At 38.1% G+C, this 15,831-nt stretch overlaps 1 protein-coding gene across 1 annotated transcript; it reads left to right on the plus strand.

Moving 5' to 3' along the window:
* Positions 1 to 683: 683 nt before the first annotated feature.
* Positions 684 to 13,925, plus strand: wdfy2 (WD repeat and FYVE domain containing 2). Its single transcript, XM_034885687.1, has 12 exons — positions 684 to 995; positions 2,848 to 2,915; positions 3,913 to 3,986; positions 4,578 to 4,632; positions 5,805 to 5,955; positions 7,721 to 7,833; positions 8,731 to 8,857; positions 10,808 to 10,913; positions 11,827 to 11,928; positions 12,962 to 13,092; positions 13,200 to 13,308; positions 13,588 to 13,925. The coding sequence occupies exons 1-12, from the start codon at positions 859 to 861 to the stop codon at positions 13,615 to 13,617; spliced, it is 1,203 nt and encodes a 400-aa protein (XP_034741578.1). The 5' UTR covers positions 684 to 858; the 3' UTR covers positions 13,618 to 13,925.
* Positions 13,926 to 15,831: the final 1,906 nt, after the last annotated feature.

Consider the following 15,831-nt stretch of genomic DNA (forward strand, 5'->3'; position numbering starts at 1 on the left):
CACAAAGTAAGTGGTCCATTTGGTTCCTGATGGAGTAAAGAGCTATCTTAAAAGACATAAGCAATTGCCAGACTGGTGAAGGACTTTCCACAACCTGGTAACCTGAAAGTTTTGGTTGTGTTTTTGGAACTTTATCCATATGGGGAGTTAAAGTCAGGATATCCTATCAACTGTTCCATCAATTGTCCCCCTGATTGCTTTTTTTGTAACGTCTCTTGAGCTTGTGAATCCCCGAACTAAAATAAAAATAAAAGCCCAAGTCACTGTAGTACATGGATTCTTTATAATGAGGGTGTTTTATCAGAAAGTGGTATAGTTTAGTAATGGTGACATTATTTCTTTAAGATAGCTTCATGCTTTCAAATGTTGTTGCTCAAACATGCTCAGATTTTGCTTTCTTAATGTTATATTATCCCCCCGGTGTTTTTTGATTAGCTGTGTTAGGCTGTTTTTTGTGTTTTATCTGGTGTTTGTTTCTGTAAAGCACTTTACAACTTAGGAAAAGTGCCATATAAATATAGTTTAGTATTCTTACTTTTTGTATGACCACAAAACTTCATTTTGCATGCCTAAAGTTACACTTGACCAGTCTGGAGCTTTTATTTTGAAAATATAACAAAACAAAGCCAAAGTTTGACAGGAAGTCTTATTTTGATATTATGTTTTACAGGAAATGCATGCTCGGTGTCTGTTGTCAGCTGACTGGCAGCATCTCTGGCAGCCGTCACAACACTGTGCTGCTTGTTGACAGTTAGCTAGCTAGCAGTTACTAGCCAAGGCTTTGCAGGCGGACCGGGGTGGGGGGGTTATGTTTCACGGAGCAAGAACCGTAGACGGAGGTTTGGACACCATCAACTCATGGCTGCCGAAATTCAACCTCAACCGCAGGCTCGGAAGCCATGTCTACTCAGCAAAATCGAGGCTTTTCAAGACGTTGTGAGCACGGCGGTCATCATTCCCAAGGAAGACGGCGTTATCAGCGTGTCCGAAGACAGGTAACGTTATGCTTTGAGCTGGGCGGCGGTTAGTCCACACATACCAATTTATAACCATCACTGGCTCCCTCCTTCGACATGTCTCCGCTGATGTCGGTCATTGATTAACTAACCCTGGCTTAATTTCATATAGAAACAGTCCAACTCTTTACGAAGAAAACGTCCCCTAACGTTTCTATTAAAGTGATCTGCTGCGGAGCGTAATTCATTCTAGTTAACCACAGTCACGGTGTGCTCTTTGATTAAAAATAAAAATAAAAATCAAAGTAACTTAACGTTAATAAATCATAAACAAGCTGATTTAACTGTTGGTTATGGTATTTTTTAATAACGATAACCTTAGCTTGTTAGCTACCAAAAATGACCACATTCAGAAAAAAAACATAAGCTATCGCAGTTTGGGCTATATTGATTTGTTTCACATGTTATGGCAATAAAAGCTAGTAAAACATAGTTTTACCGTTTTAGAGTTTCTCAACCTTGGGGTTGGGTCCCTTAAAGAGGTCACTATAGTTGAAACAAGAGCACTGTCATTTCTCCCTTCGCTCTCCCAGTTTTACACTTGCCTGGGGCTGTGTGTGTTGTGTATTGTGCATTGAGATCTGCAAGTGATTGAGGGTAGGTGTGAACATTTACATGTTCAAATGTTGTAAAGCCTACATCTATGTTTTCTTTAATTACTTCCATTTACTCATTAAGAAACAGAATCAGGTATATTGCCAGATAAGGTTTTCACATTTTAGGACTTTGCCTTGGTATTTTGATGCAGTCATAACCAGTGTTGGGCAATTTACTTCCAAAATGTAATTTATCAGTGATTACTAGTTACTGTCATTTGAGAGTTATTAGTTATATTACAATATTGCTGTCTCAAAATTGTAATGCTATACTTTTGCGTTACGTTTGAGTTACTTTCACCAAAATAAAGTATGACTTGGCAGGTAGCTTGTGAATTAATACATAAACATAGAAGAACCTATGCAATTTAAGATATCTGAAATATATCATATATTTCCCAGAACATTTCAGTATCCACTTGTAATAAAACCGTTTTTATGGGAAAATATGTCTTGAATATGAACTAACTATATGGTATTATCTAGCAACTTCCAAGCTGGGACAAGAAGGCTGTATAGCTGGGGGTGTCCACACTGTTCATGCCAGAAGTCACATGGGAAACAACATGTAGTCCCGGCAAATTAACCTTTTTTTTAAAAGACTATTTTATTGATTTAGTTTAAACTTGGATCTGTTCTAAGATGATCTTTTCACTATTAGATTTCACTGAGTGCTGCTGGAGGCAACTTTGGTGAGAATCCTCACATTGGACTTAAGCTTTAACTGCGCTTCATTGTCCTGTATTCCTTTAGCAGAGAAATCTTAAAAAGCTGAATAAATATTTCCCCTTTTTTAAAGAAATGTTGGCGTTTGAGAAGTTTACCGCATTGCCTTCGCTGATCTGCTTGCCAAAAAGTCAAACCTTCCTAACAAATTATTTTATGAGTGCATACACTTGCACCAAAGCCACACAAAGCCACCTTTTTTTTTTTCTTGCAAGCTTTTGTTCAATGTGTTCCGATGACTTAAAAAATGAGGTTTTGCAAAGCACTCAGGGCTGCTAGTTTCAACCAAAAATGATCAATTTCAAATCTCAGCGATTTGATTTTCTAAGCCAGTGTACAACTGAATGATAGATTATGAGTTCTGTTTCATAATCTTTACTGTCTTGCCTTGTTAGACACAGCACAAAGTGCCAGAGAATGCAACACTTTAAGAGTTTAGTGTTACAAGTCAGATACAATGAGGGCTCTTGGTAATGCAGATACTAAAAGATTATGCTTTTACCCCACAGGACAATTCGGGTATGGCTAAAGAGAGACAGTGGCCAGTACTGGCCCAGTGTCTACCACACTATGTCAAGTAAGTATGCTTGCCTACTTTTTTTTTTACCCTCAGTATATGTTTATATGTAAATTTGACCTGTGTTTTAATGTTTGATTTATGGCCTTGATTTTAGGGCAATATCTTAAAGAAAGACAAGAGTGTGTTTGAATAAGCTGAATGATTGTTTTGTGTAATCCAATAAATCATGAGTACGGAACTTCAGGAAGCATCTTTATTCAGATAACATGTACTTCTTTAAACAAGCAGGCCTGTTCATTCCTGTTTTTGTTCACTCTTCCTCTGGTTTTGCTTTTATTCTCTGTGAGTGTCTCTCCTCATCACAACGAACATAACGATTTACACAGACTCCACTGTGCGGTCCACAACGCAGAGTTAACAAGCTCCTGAAATTAGATTCAGCATCTGAGCTCCTGTAGGATCATTCACTACACAGCTCTATTCTCTCCTCTCTTCAGTACTGCAGTGCTGCATGTCTGTGACACGGTTTGTCCTCGTTTCCTTCCAGTTGTGCAACTGAAGGAAATTCCATGCTGCCATCAGCAATATCTGTAGCTTACAGCAGTGCCATGCGCTGTATATATTATAAATATTCTAATACAAAAACTGAAATTGCATACAGTAATCACTACTTTCAGGATTACGGATATAGCAATTTCATTTCATCCTTCAGTTTTTTATAGGGTGGAAATCTTGAATGAAATGACTTAATAAAGTAAATTATATAGGTAGAAGGAATTAATTTTTTGAGTTTTTCATACATAAAGGCATCTTTGAATTGCTATGTCACACGCTTTTTGTTTGTTGTGCTCTGTGGATACTTTCAGTTGAAGTCAAATTGCAGTGACTTTGTTGCATATGTTGCAATCAGACAAACAAGTACTTTACAGATTCTGTCTTACACCAAACCCTTCCTAAAACAGTAATATTATTCAGTATTCCAAGAAAAAAAGGGTACATGCATATATACAAGCAGAATGTTCACTAGTATTCTTATGCTTCTTTGTGTCTCCAGCATCATGCTCCTGTATGTCCTTTAACCCAGAGACAAGGAGGCTGTCCGTGGGGATGGATACTGGAAGTATCTGTGTAAGACCATGCCTGCTTCGCCTACAAACACAACCCTTTGGGCTTGCTTTATTCCCCTTACTCAACCGAAGACTGTTTGGCTTCCCTGCTGTTTCACTAATAGTTTGGTTGCATGACACAGTACAGGCCAGTCTATTCTAGGATGCAGTATTTATTTACTGTCCAGTATTTGTTTTGTTGTATGCTACACAATCTCAGACAGTGACATAAGAGAACATTTTCTAGGAATTTATATCTCAAACAGCCAAGAATTGATTGCTTATTTTATGTTAGAAATCACAATGTCAGACCAAGAGCATCTTTTCACTCGCTTATGCACAGGGTTATTTATTTTACCTAGGAAATTTCCTTCTTTTTTTTTTTAGATAGATGGTAAGTATTTAAACAATTGCAAAAGTAAGGCTTAAAATATGATCACATTTTAAGTGAAAATTTAAAACTTTTTCAAATGTGTTTGTAATGTTCTAGTACATGCATACTGACATTTGAACCCAGTAACAGAATTTGTGTGCCATTTATAGATTTATTTGGAAACCTTAGTCATTGACCTTAGTAACTGTAAGAAATGAATGTCCACTTCCTGTCTTTTAGGACTTTATCCTGTCAGAAGACTACAATAAAATGAACCCAGCCAGCACCTACCAGGGTGAGAAAGGAAGTTTTGTGCGTGTGTGTTTGGGGGGTGGGGGGGGCAGTCATGTCTGGAAGAGAACCAAAAGATACAGTACCACTCCTGAAACTGTGGTAACATATCTTAAAATTAAATTTTCTAAATCAATTTGTTTTTAATGTTGTCACTTTACATCACTTGCAGAATTAGACATTCTGATTAAAAAAAACACAAAGCCAACTTTTAGGGGCCAGTGTGTTCGGTCAAAAGTGCTTTTCCGGTGGTTGAATTGCTTCCAAACACTAAGCATTCTTTCCAGCAGACTGTCTGAAAATCCCCATACATGTAAACTTAATCTCGCTTCTCCCCCTTCTCTCAATGCCGGCTTCACTCTTCCTTTGTGTGTGGCCGTATGGATCAGGTAAAAACACTCTGGATTTACCACGCGGTTTAGACCACATGCCTCAAATATCAGGTTGTTAATATCGTGGAAGTTATTGGCTTGAAAGTACCAGATAAAGCACATAGGTACAAGATTGGAAAATGTCTGACTTTGATTACTTTCAGTGGTGGTACCAAACAAGAGACTGTGGCAAAATGGGATTATCTCCTAGAATAATTTAAAAGTTGCCCCAAAAGCCTCTCTTTTGACCCATTTTTTAGAGAAAATAAAAAACTTGGAATTATCTAATCATCTTTATTCCTGGACAAAAAAAGTATGTAAAAGACAAATATCTAACTGTCTTTTCATGCAGACACCTAGTTATGTAGTAATGTGCATCCGTTTGTGTCATACCTTCATGTGTAACATCAAGTGTACCTTTAAAATATGTATAATGTAGTAATATTTATAGCTGACATTTCATGGTATGTAATTCTCTGATCTTATGTAAAGATGTGTATCAAAAAACATCATAGTGTCATGTGTGACTGTTTACTGTGAAACTGTAGATATCGCTACACCGGTTTCAATTTTCAAACATTCTCTCCATTTGTTTTCAGATCATTCCTAAAAGAAGCCAGTGGTGCTAGACTAATATTCTTTGCAATTGCACCCTCTTGCTGTTTCCATAATAGGGTGTGAAAAGTGCATTTCTGTGCAATTTCAGCACACTGTTGAATATACACTGGTTTATAATGGTTGATGCCGTCCTATCCAATATTTCTGTATTAATGTTTTAATTATATATGTTTTTGTGTTCCTGCAGCCCATCAGGGTAGAGTGACTGTGGTCCTGTTTGTGTTGGAGATGGAGTGGCTTCTGAGCACCGGTCAGGACAAAAATTTCAACTGGTACTGCTCAGAAAGCGGCCAGCAGCTGGGGACGTATCGCACTGCTGCCTGTGTTTCAGGACTACAGTATCCTTTTAATGCCTTTTCTGCCCCTCCTTGTCTGTTTGTTGACTTGATTTGTCTGCTACTTAGCCCTTAGAGTGCGCTTAATGAACTTGACAGCCAAGCTTCCTACTAAATGGAGTGGACATAACCAAGTGGAAAGAGAAGAGCCGTTTTTGGTGCTCTGCACTGGGAAAAGTCTCTGGCTTTTTGTTATGACAACACAGTCAATTTTCAGACCATATAAACATAAGACAGGGCGATCAGGGCAGATTAGCTTCAAGTTAGTTTGTTCTAATGGGAAGGGCTAATAACAGGCGTCAGTCATGCTGTTGTCAAGGAAACGGTCTGAGTCGGTTTCAGTAATGGCCAGATCAAAGGCTGTTGAGTGCTCAGCATCGAGGCTGATCCATACCAATGAGCCTGCTGTGAGGTCATCAGACTGCTGGTCTGATGCTAACCTCTACAAGCTACATGCTACATGCTAACCCATCTAGTTAGCATGGCATTAAAACAAGTGGGAGGGGAGAAGCTGAGAAGTGACAGTTACATTTTCTTTTTGGAAGGACTTTAGGTGGAATAATAAGGGCTGTTTCTGTACTAAGTGTAAAGTGTAATTGTGTAATTTGGTAATTGGCATGTGAAACTGTATGACATGTTGAATAGTCATGGTGTTTTAAAAATCCACTTTAAGGTGGTTTTAGAAGCCCTTTTGGGACTGTAATTTAAATACTGCTGGTCAAATGGGGCACACTGGACCTGGGGATAAATGACATAACTACAGCAAGCAATAAAAAACATGAAACGTATAAGACTTATTTAGACGAGTGACGCTCATAAACCATAAACCATGCTCTCTGGTATTTGGAGATGTTTTGTGTCAAAATGCTAAGTGCAGCTTGAGGAAAGTATTAACTTGTTAAACATTTATTATGTGAACAGCAGTAAAAAGGTAAAAGGAAACCTTCAGCTCTTGCTGCATGTCCTTAAAGCAACACTTTAGTACTTTTAGAGAAAGTACTTTTCTCGCTTCGGTTCCCCTACAGGTTGTAAGCGGAACTGACTATTACAATACATTATGCAAGTTTGCCAGATTGGGCAGCGGATCTGTAGTTTGAATGAGACATAACAGCAGCAATAATGGATAATTCCGCTTCCAACCTGTAGGGGGACCAAAGCTGGATAAGTGCTTTAATGCTGCTTAAGTGATGTTATTTTGATGAAATTTTCCAAATGTTTGACTTCATTTGCTCTTGTGTTTCTCAATTTTCCAAATATTGTTAAAGGTTGATTTGTTGGCGGAACCACTGATCTAGATCTTTACATGTCTTTAATGACAGAATATCTCAGGTATCCAGTAAGAGAAAGTAAATTGAAAGTTCCAATAATTAGATTTCTATTATTTTGTTGTTGTTTTTAAGGCAGAAGGATTTATATTGGATGAAAATCGTATAGCTTATTCCTTGTGCAGTCATTGTTTTTCCATCCTACAGTGCAAACAGTGTTGTATTGATTTTGGTCTGTAGTGACTTAACCAGGTCAGAAGAGGTCTGACTGAATGGCCAGTGAAAGAGCTAAGAGTCCTCCACTTTGCTGCCACTAAAAGAAATGGCTTTGATTCAAATCTTACATGCTGTAATTTCCACAGATAAAAGGATTTGGTTCACTCACTGTGCAGCTCAGTTGTTGTGTTGATATAGCAATGGGGTTTGGCTTTTTTTTGGTTCTGTGTTTTTGAGTTTTTGAGCAGGACACAGTTTCTTCTTCTTCAACCTTAATTTTATTCCAGGTTTGATGTGGAGACCAGACACGCCTTTGTAGGGGACCAGTCTGGTCAGGTGACCATCCTGAAGCTGGAGCAGGACAGCTGCAGCCTGGTCACTACCTTTAAGGGACACACTGGTATACACACACACACACACACACACACACACACACACACACTCACACACTGTACACACTAGTGCTTAAAGAATTAATCAGATAGTTGACGGATTTGCTAATTCTTCTGCTCTTTGTAAATTTAATTAAATTAAATGTAAGTTTGGGGTTTTGCACAGATCGATTCATAATGAAAGGAATTTTTTTGTTGCAACACACACATTGATGGAACTTTGAATTCTTGCAGCCTCTGCCCATACTACAGTGCATGAGCTACAACTTTGTTGAATACAACAGTCATTGGCTTTTGCACAATATTTACACAGATATTGTCTGTACAAACATACATGGACAGATAAATAAACATGTTAATGAAACAATTAGTGTTCTGCAGAAATATCAGCCAGGTACAGCTTTTGTCAGGAGAGAGAAAAGTAATAAAGGAAGAGGAAAACTAAATCATTATGCTTTATTTTATATTTAGAGGAACCTCACACAAAGCACCAAGGTTCATAGAGTAGCTGCATTAAGTTCAAGTAATGCTTGATGCTAGATGACCTCAAGATGTCAACATCTGTTGTCCTCAGGTAGCAGATTTATTCAGCCAGATAAGAAGTGATATTAAGATCCCTGATGGTCCTAAATGATCAAATAAATCTTTTGCGCCTGTCACTGTCAAAACTGCTTCAAAACACAGTGTCACATACATTTCAAAGTGTCTTAAATAGGGTTTAAAGTATCAGTAGAAAAAGAGACGGCATGCAAACAGGAGTCAGGCTTGTTAACAGTATCAGTCGAATTAGCCTTGAGGCCCAGCACATAAACTCAGTTAAGGAAGAAAACAAAAAAACTTGTGAGAACCAGTGCATGACAGGCCTAAATCTCTACATTTATCATGTGTGTTGTACTTTGCTCCAGGTAATGTGACGGCGTTGTGTTGGGACCCGGTCCAGAGGGTGCTGTTCTCCGGCAGCTCAGACCACTCCATTATCATGTGGGATATCGGAGGGCGCAAAGGCACCGCCATTGAAATGCAAGGACACCAGTAAGAATCACAAACATCCACTTCTGAATATGTCTCCTACTGTAGCAGTTATTCATCTGAATGGAACCAAAAACTGATAAGTTGTATATAATAATATACAATAATATAATAACATAATATAATATAATAATTTGCTTTTCTGCTTTGTGCTTCTCTGTTTTTGAATTTTTTTGGTTTGTTTTTTTACAGATTGATATTGTCTTTTCTATGGAACTGGGGTCACAATGACACTCTCAAAGCTGCTTGTTCAACCTTCACATAATCTAGTCACTTGTTCACAAGATAAAATCAATTTGTCAGCATCATTGCTTTTTTACGTGCATTCACTTGATCATGTACAACTGTCTGCTTTTTTTACATGATCAATTGCTCATGTCATGTTGCTCATACTATAATATACTGGATGTCTATTGAATTGCCTTAGTTCATTGAATGTCTTTGAATGCAAAATGGATGAACTCATTGTCATAATCGGTCAAGCCAGTTTTCCATACAGTACCTTCCAACTGTTCTTACAGATTGTTTTGTAAGTACTTGGTCCAGAATTTATTAATTGCTCTCAGGTGAATCTTGACCTCCATTCATCAAGGGGATTGTGTGTAATCTGATTGTGTACATCAGAAAATACATAGAGTACAATTTTATATTGACAACACAACTCATGAACTTCTTGTTCTTCATGAACAATGACACACGGACTTGACATCCTGATGGCATAGTCATGTTTATTGACGTAAAGATTTACTTTTGAGGACTGAACTAGAGATTTTGAACAAGTTACAGGCTTTTGCAGGTCCATCCATCGGGTGGTGCTGTCTGTAATAACTGTTTTGAGAAATCGACTTACTGGTTTGCAAATGTCAAGAATGATTTGAGAAATGTGCCAAAGCAACGGAGAAAAACTTTAATATGAGATATATATTAAAGTATAAATCAAAAATCAAGCGGACCATAGCCTATTACAGACATTTCTATCAGCAATTCTTTTTGTGTAATATACAATTCTGTCTGTCTCATGTTTCAGTCACCCTCAGAGTATGTTTGTGTTGAAGTTGCAAAGACAATCTACAAGCATATTTCTGTAAACTTCTAACACAGCATAAGTCTGAATTGGATTCTGTCAGACAAACATAAAGTCTACAACGGCACAAAATCAATCCCTTAATAAGTCAGACAGTTCACAAACATAAAATGTCAATCTGTAAATTGGGACTCTGGTTTAATTCCTCATGATGATTCCTTCATGCAGGTGGCATGAAGACGTATTGATCTTAAGAATCCAAACAAAGAATGCATTTAATCTCTCCCTGTGCATATTTAACATTTATGTTTCGCATTCAATTAAGAGTTGAGGTCAATCATCAAAAAATGAACTACATTGATAATTAATTTATTGTTGAATTAATATTTTCAAGCAAAAATGCCAAATATATTCTGGCTCAAGCTTGTCATATGTTTTTAGCTTTTCTCTGTTTTACAACAATGGAAATTGTAAACTGAATATCTTTTGGGGTTTGGACTGTCGATTTGACAAAACAGTGATTTTAAAGACATCATCTTGGGCTTTAGGAACTTGTGAGAGTATTTTTAGCAATATTGACATTTTATAGATCAAGTAATTAATTGATTAATTCAGTAAATACCGGTAAGCCCTAATTAAATTCAAACCGTGTAAAAAGTAGTACAGAAATATTACAGGTGCGACTTGAGGTGCTGGTTCAGACATGAAACCAACATTTAGATATATCAGATTTACCTAACAGGGTGCATTTCTAGAACCATCAATGTCTGAAAGAGCCCATATCTGTGAAGGTCTAAAAAAGTGAACAAGTTGTGTTTTATGCAACATGGCTGTTTTGTAGAAGAGTTTTGAGGAGCAGTTCTCATACTAACCACTTATGTTCATGGTAACATGCCAGGACTGAAACCCCTCCGCTCTATACTTTACAGTGACAAGGTTCAGGGCTTGTGCTACGCCTCACACACTCGTCAGCTCATCTCCTGCAGCTCAGATGGAGGCATCGTCATCTGGAACATGGATGTTACACGACAAGAGGTGAGAGTGAGAAGAGGAGGCAGGAGACTGATGGAGTGGGACATCCAACCAACACACAAACACACATTCACACTTAATCTGTGAACTGTGACACTTGGAAAAAAAAAAATGGAGAAATGTGTCATATGTGCGCAGTTTCCATGCCTGTTTGCACATGTGCACACATACTGTACTGTTATACAGATCAGTGTGGTACATAAATTGCAGTTGTCTTTGCTATCCCTCCTACTCTAGATTAAAATCCTTTTAGGAGATCCATGAAAAATAACCAGATTAGCAGAAAATTATTTTATTTTCCCTCTTACAAAGAAACACATACTGTCTAGCGTCAGCCTTACATCCTCTCGTCTCCCTCTGTGCTCGGCTGTTCTCCACACAGTTAGGCCTTATTGCTTCTTTATTAACAATGAGTCACTCAGTTGTGTTGTTTGGCCCAAATTTAATGGAGACACAGAACTACTAGGCGGATTAATAATCTCTTGTTCATCAAGAAATTGTTCTATCAAATAACTTTCCCAATAACTCGAATTTTAGATTCAATGCTCCTGTTTTTTTAGGAATGACACAATTACGATTCATTGTATAAATAAGACTAGGCTAGCCACATCTTGACTCATTCAAAGTAAACAAATGATGGACATGGGATTATTATTGACATTTCCATCTCCCTCTCAAAATAAAAAGCAAAAAGGCATAACTCCCAACATGTTTAAGTATTCCTTTCATGAATTTTTTCAAAAGCTGCTAAATAAAATTCTGACCTCTGTGCCATTTTATACTTAGTTTACTTTTTCTTTTATCAAAATGTCTCTTTTTTTAAACTAGATTTTTTTTTTGTGCTTTTAATATATTTTTCTTGATATTGGGAAGACTTAATTCGATGCAGTAGTTCACTTTAAAACTGTTTACACAGACCCCCGAGTGGTTGGACAGTGACTCCTGTCAGAAGTGCGAGCAGCCTTTCTTCTGGAACTTCAAACAGATGTGGGACAGCAAGAAGATCGGCCTGCGACAGGTGCTGTAAAAACCCATTTCTAATGATCTTGTATTCCTTTCACCATATTAAAGGTTACATAATTATAAATCATCAGACACAAACAAACAACGTTCTAGCAAAAAAACATAGTCAACACTTCCTACAATAATGGTCAGCAGGAATCATGTGACTTGTCTCACTCTCAGGAACAGCTTTATGTTGTGGTTACTCATTTCCTTTTTGTGTGCGGGGTCCAGAGTTTATGGATACAGTAATATATAATGAATAAAAAATGTTGCCTGCACAGCAAACTTCAGGGATATTCTGTAGCAAGAACCAAACACAACACACTTGGTGTTTCTGGAGATGAAGTCCGTGTTTCACTTTCAAATCTTGAGAACACTAAAAAAGCTAAATAAACTGAGAATGGGACCAATAACGCAGAACTGTAAGCAGTACACAACTATTCACTTTACACTGTAATACAATCTACCTAAAACAGAGGAGGTTGAGACCATTGTTCTATTGCTTAGTCAGTTTAAAATATGGAAACAAACGTGATCATAAAAGCAAAAGTAAACACCAATATCCTAAGGTCACTCAAACGTGTTTAAACCAGTCCAGTGTTGGTGCGGTGCCACTTGATTTGACAAAATCTCAAATGTATTGTGGCTTTACACAGATTTTGGGTTTTGAGTTGAAATTAATTGATACTGAGGTCAACAAAAAAATCAGGGGCAACATGCAAAACATTCAGCTCAGAAATTAAAATTTACTTAAATTTTGTCTGGAAAAACACACCTGATGGTACACCTGATCTTTTTGTTTAAAAGTGATAAATATACATTTGTATGTCTGTAGATTTATTGTACTGTTACTGCTTTACATTACAAAATTGCAAAACATTGGGTGAAGAGTGCATAAGGACTTAGGACTCTACTTGTGACTTGCAATACAATGATGTGGGTCCGTCTCCGATAATAATACCACTACTAACCCTTTTTCTATGTCTTGGTAAGAATTGATACTGTTAATTAAAGCTGATGTGCTGAAGTCCTCCTGTGTTCTATAGCACCACTGCAGGAAGTGTGGCCAGGCCGTGTGTGGCAAATGTTCATCCAAACGGTCCACCATCCCCCTCATGGGCTTCGAGTTTGAGGTGCGTGTGTGTGACAGCTGCCACGAGTCCATCACTGACGAGGAGTGAGTAACAATCATCCTCTGTTGTTGTCATATACTAAACATTTGTGGTTTCAGCTTTCTGAGTGCTCACACTGTAAAGTAACTGGCGTTCCTTTCATGTCTTCTAGTCGAGCGCCCACAGCCACCTTCCACGACAGCAAGCACTGCGTTGTTTACATGCACTATGAGCCGACCACGGGGAATCTGCTCACCTCTGGCACCGACAAGGTTATCAAGGTCTGGATGGGAACAAACACTATCTGTTGTATTCATGAGTCTCAGTTTAGACATGCAGGCACACAGTAACATTTTGTGAAAACTCATAATGTTACATTTATTATGGTAATATGAGTGTCAGATCCTGAAACTTGCATATGAAACAAACCATATTCCATAAATCTGTGTCCATTTTCTCATCTCTGTCTGAACTTTAGAAATAGTCAGCAGAACTTTCCCTTTAAAAACTAGTTCAAGCTGACAACCATGAAACTGATTATGTCTCATGTTTATCTGCAGCTATGGGACATGACTCCTGTGGTGTCCTGAGATCTGTGGGCGACAAGCGGTCGGCAGGAAACTCTTTTCACCTCTGTTTGCCAGTCGCACTTTGAAAAGAAAGAGAGAAGCATATCCAACAATATCGATGTCATCGGGATAATCTTTAACAGTTATTCAACAAAAAAGCAGTGGCTGTTGCACGTTCATAGTGAGGACACTGCAGACTGGTGAAGCCTGGGAACAGGACAGGCCTTGGTTGACACAAGGTTACAGACAGTTGTGGGTGTTTGTTTGCGTGAAGGGTGCTGTTTGGTGGGGGATCTCTCTTTCTCTCTGTGTGTGTGTGTGTGTTTGTGTGTGGGTGTGTGTGTGTGTGTGGGTGTGTGTGTGTATTGTATAAGAGTGTGTTGGTAGGGTGGAAGAATTTGACTTTTTAAGGAATTGACACACCTTATTTACTTAATTTTCATGCATTCCTGAAGCTTTTCAGACTGGAAGCTCACAAAACAGTAAGTGAAACATTTCTGCTCTGTCAGTGGATACTGTGATACCCACACTTTACGTTGTGTCGATGTGAAGCACGGTATAGAACTGGAGTAACTCACTCATTCACGTGTAGCAGGCTGTAGTTTTGCCACATGATGAAGCTGTGTGATCAGTTCAACCTGCACCACCTACAGGAAAAGATAGTAACAACAGCAGTTTAGCCTTGAGTTGCATCTTTTGTATTCTTTATCCCATGAAGAGCACTTGTTGTGCTGTTTAAGGTCAAGAATGAACTTAAACTCACCGAATCTAGTTCGGACTGCCTCTTCCTGCCTGTAAAATAATGCAGAGGTTTGTCATGGAAGACAGTGACACTTAGAGGAGGCAAGTTTTATATTTTAGTCATTTTTAAAATGTGAAATATAAAACCTGTAAACAAACAGACAAAACAGCACCTACACACACACACACACACACACACACACACACAAAAGCTGCAGTTGTTGCAGTGTTGCAAGCTGTTGCAGGTCTTGCCGGTAGATGGTACTGATGAGCATATTTACAGTCCCTCTGCAGCTCTTGCATGCTGTTACTTTTCTTGCTATTGGGTGGGATAGGTTGGACTGAAACCACATCTCTGCAACTGTATATCATCAGCTGATCCTGGTTTCATGTGCTTCCCATCACCTACACTGTGTGTTCTTGTTATCATGTTAAGAAGCAAAGAAATCATGCAATCCCACAGGTCAAACTTAGATCATTAACATTTGATTGGGCACAATTTCAGCTCCAGCCCATGTGACACTGAGGAAACTATTCATTCATGTTCTTTAAATAAGTCCGTTACTTGAGTGTCTGTAGGCTTCTGCACCTCATATCCACCACTAGAGAAGAGGACCTTTGAGACATTGCATCCTTTTTAATCTACACCTATCCCGAATCCTATCCTAAATTTATATCCCAGCATGGTGGAAGGCCCCAAAAGTAAAAAAAAAAAAATAGTATGGCACGTCTTTTTGAAGCTGTAATTTATTTTATACTGTACTCCCAGTGCGCCAGGTGTATACACAGCATGGAGGCCTCTAAACTGCATGTTATCCGAAAATCCATGCAGGTTTTTTTTCTAGTGTTTGGCTCTATCAACCAAATGTTCTCTCTCCTAGTAGCTACTAATGTTGATACACCCAGTCCGCTGAGTGTTACAAAATATTGTATATCAAGCAATCATCTTAACATTACAAAGTTGGTCCTGCAGTAAAACATTGTTCAGACCCACAGAACTTTATTTGAATTCTAGTAGACGCTCAAAATATGTCAGGCTAATATTTGGGGAAAGGTGGACATAGAGACTTTCAGAATACAGCTTTCACATCCTCATATGGAATATATCTGAAACTGCCAACTTCTGTGGGGAAAGGTTTTATAATCAGCTCAAAGAACATGTAAGACATTGATTTTTATTAAAGACCTTTGTCACGATAATGTAATAAAACACAGTGTTTGCCTAAATCCACTGAAGTGCTGTGTAGACATTTCAGGGTTTAGTAATCTTTAAATTAAGCAATCAGACTGCTTGCCGATTCTTCTCTACTTTTGGCTGTTTTATGAGATTATTTATTATTCAAAGTGTGGTCTTAATATTTCTGACACGCAAACACACATATCATTACACTAATCAGTGGCAGCATGCGCATACATGTAGAAGGACTAAAAGGAAAATAATGAACATTTGATATTTTCTCATCGTTACTGTCAATACTGTATACTGACTTGTGA

This window comes from Etheostoma cragini, chromosome 11 (genome assembly GCF_013103735.1).
Source record: "Etheostoma cragini isolate CJK2018 chromosome 11, CSU_Ecrag_1.0, whole genome shotgun sequence".
NCBI classification, from domain to species: domain Eukaryota; kingdom Metazoa; phylum Chordata; class Actinopteri; order Perciformes; family Percidae; genus Etheostoma; species Etheostoma cragini.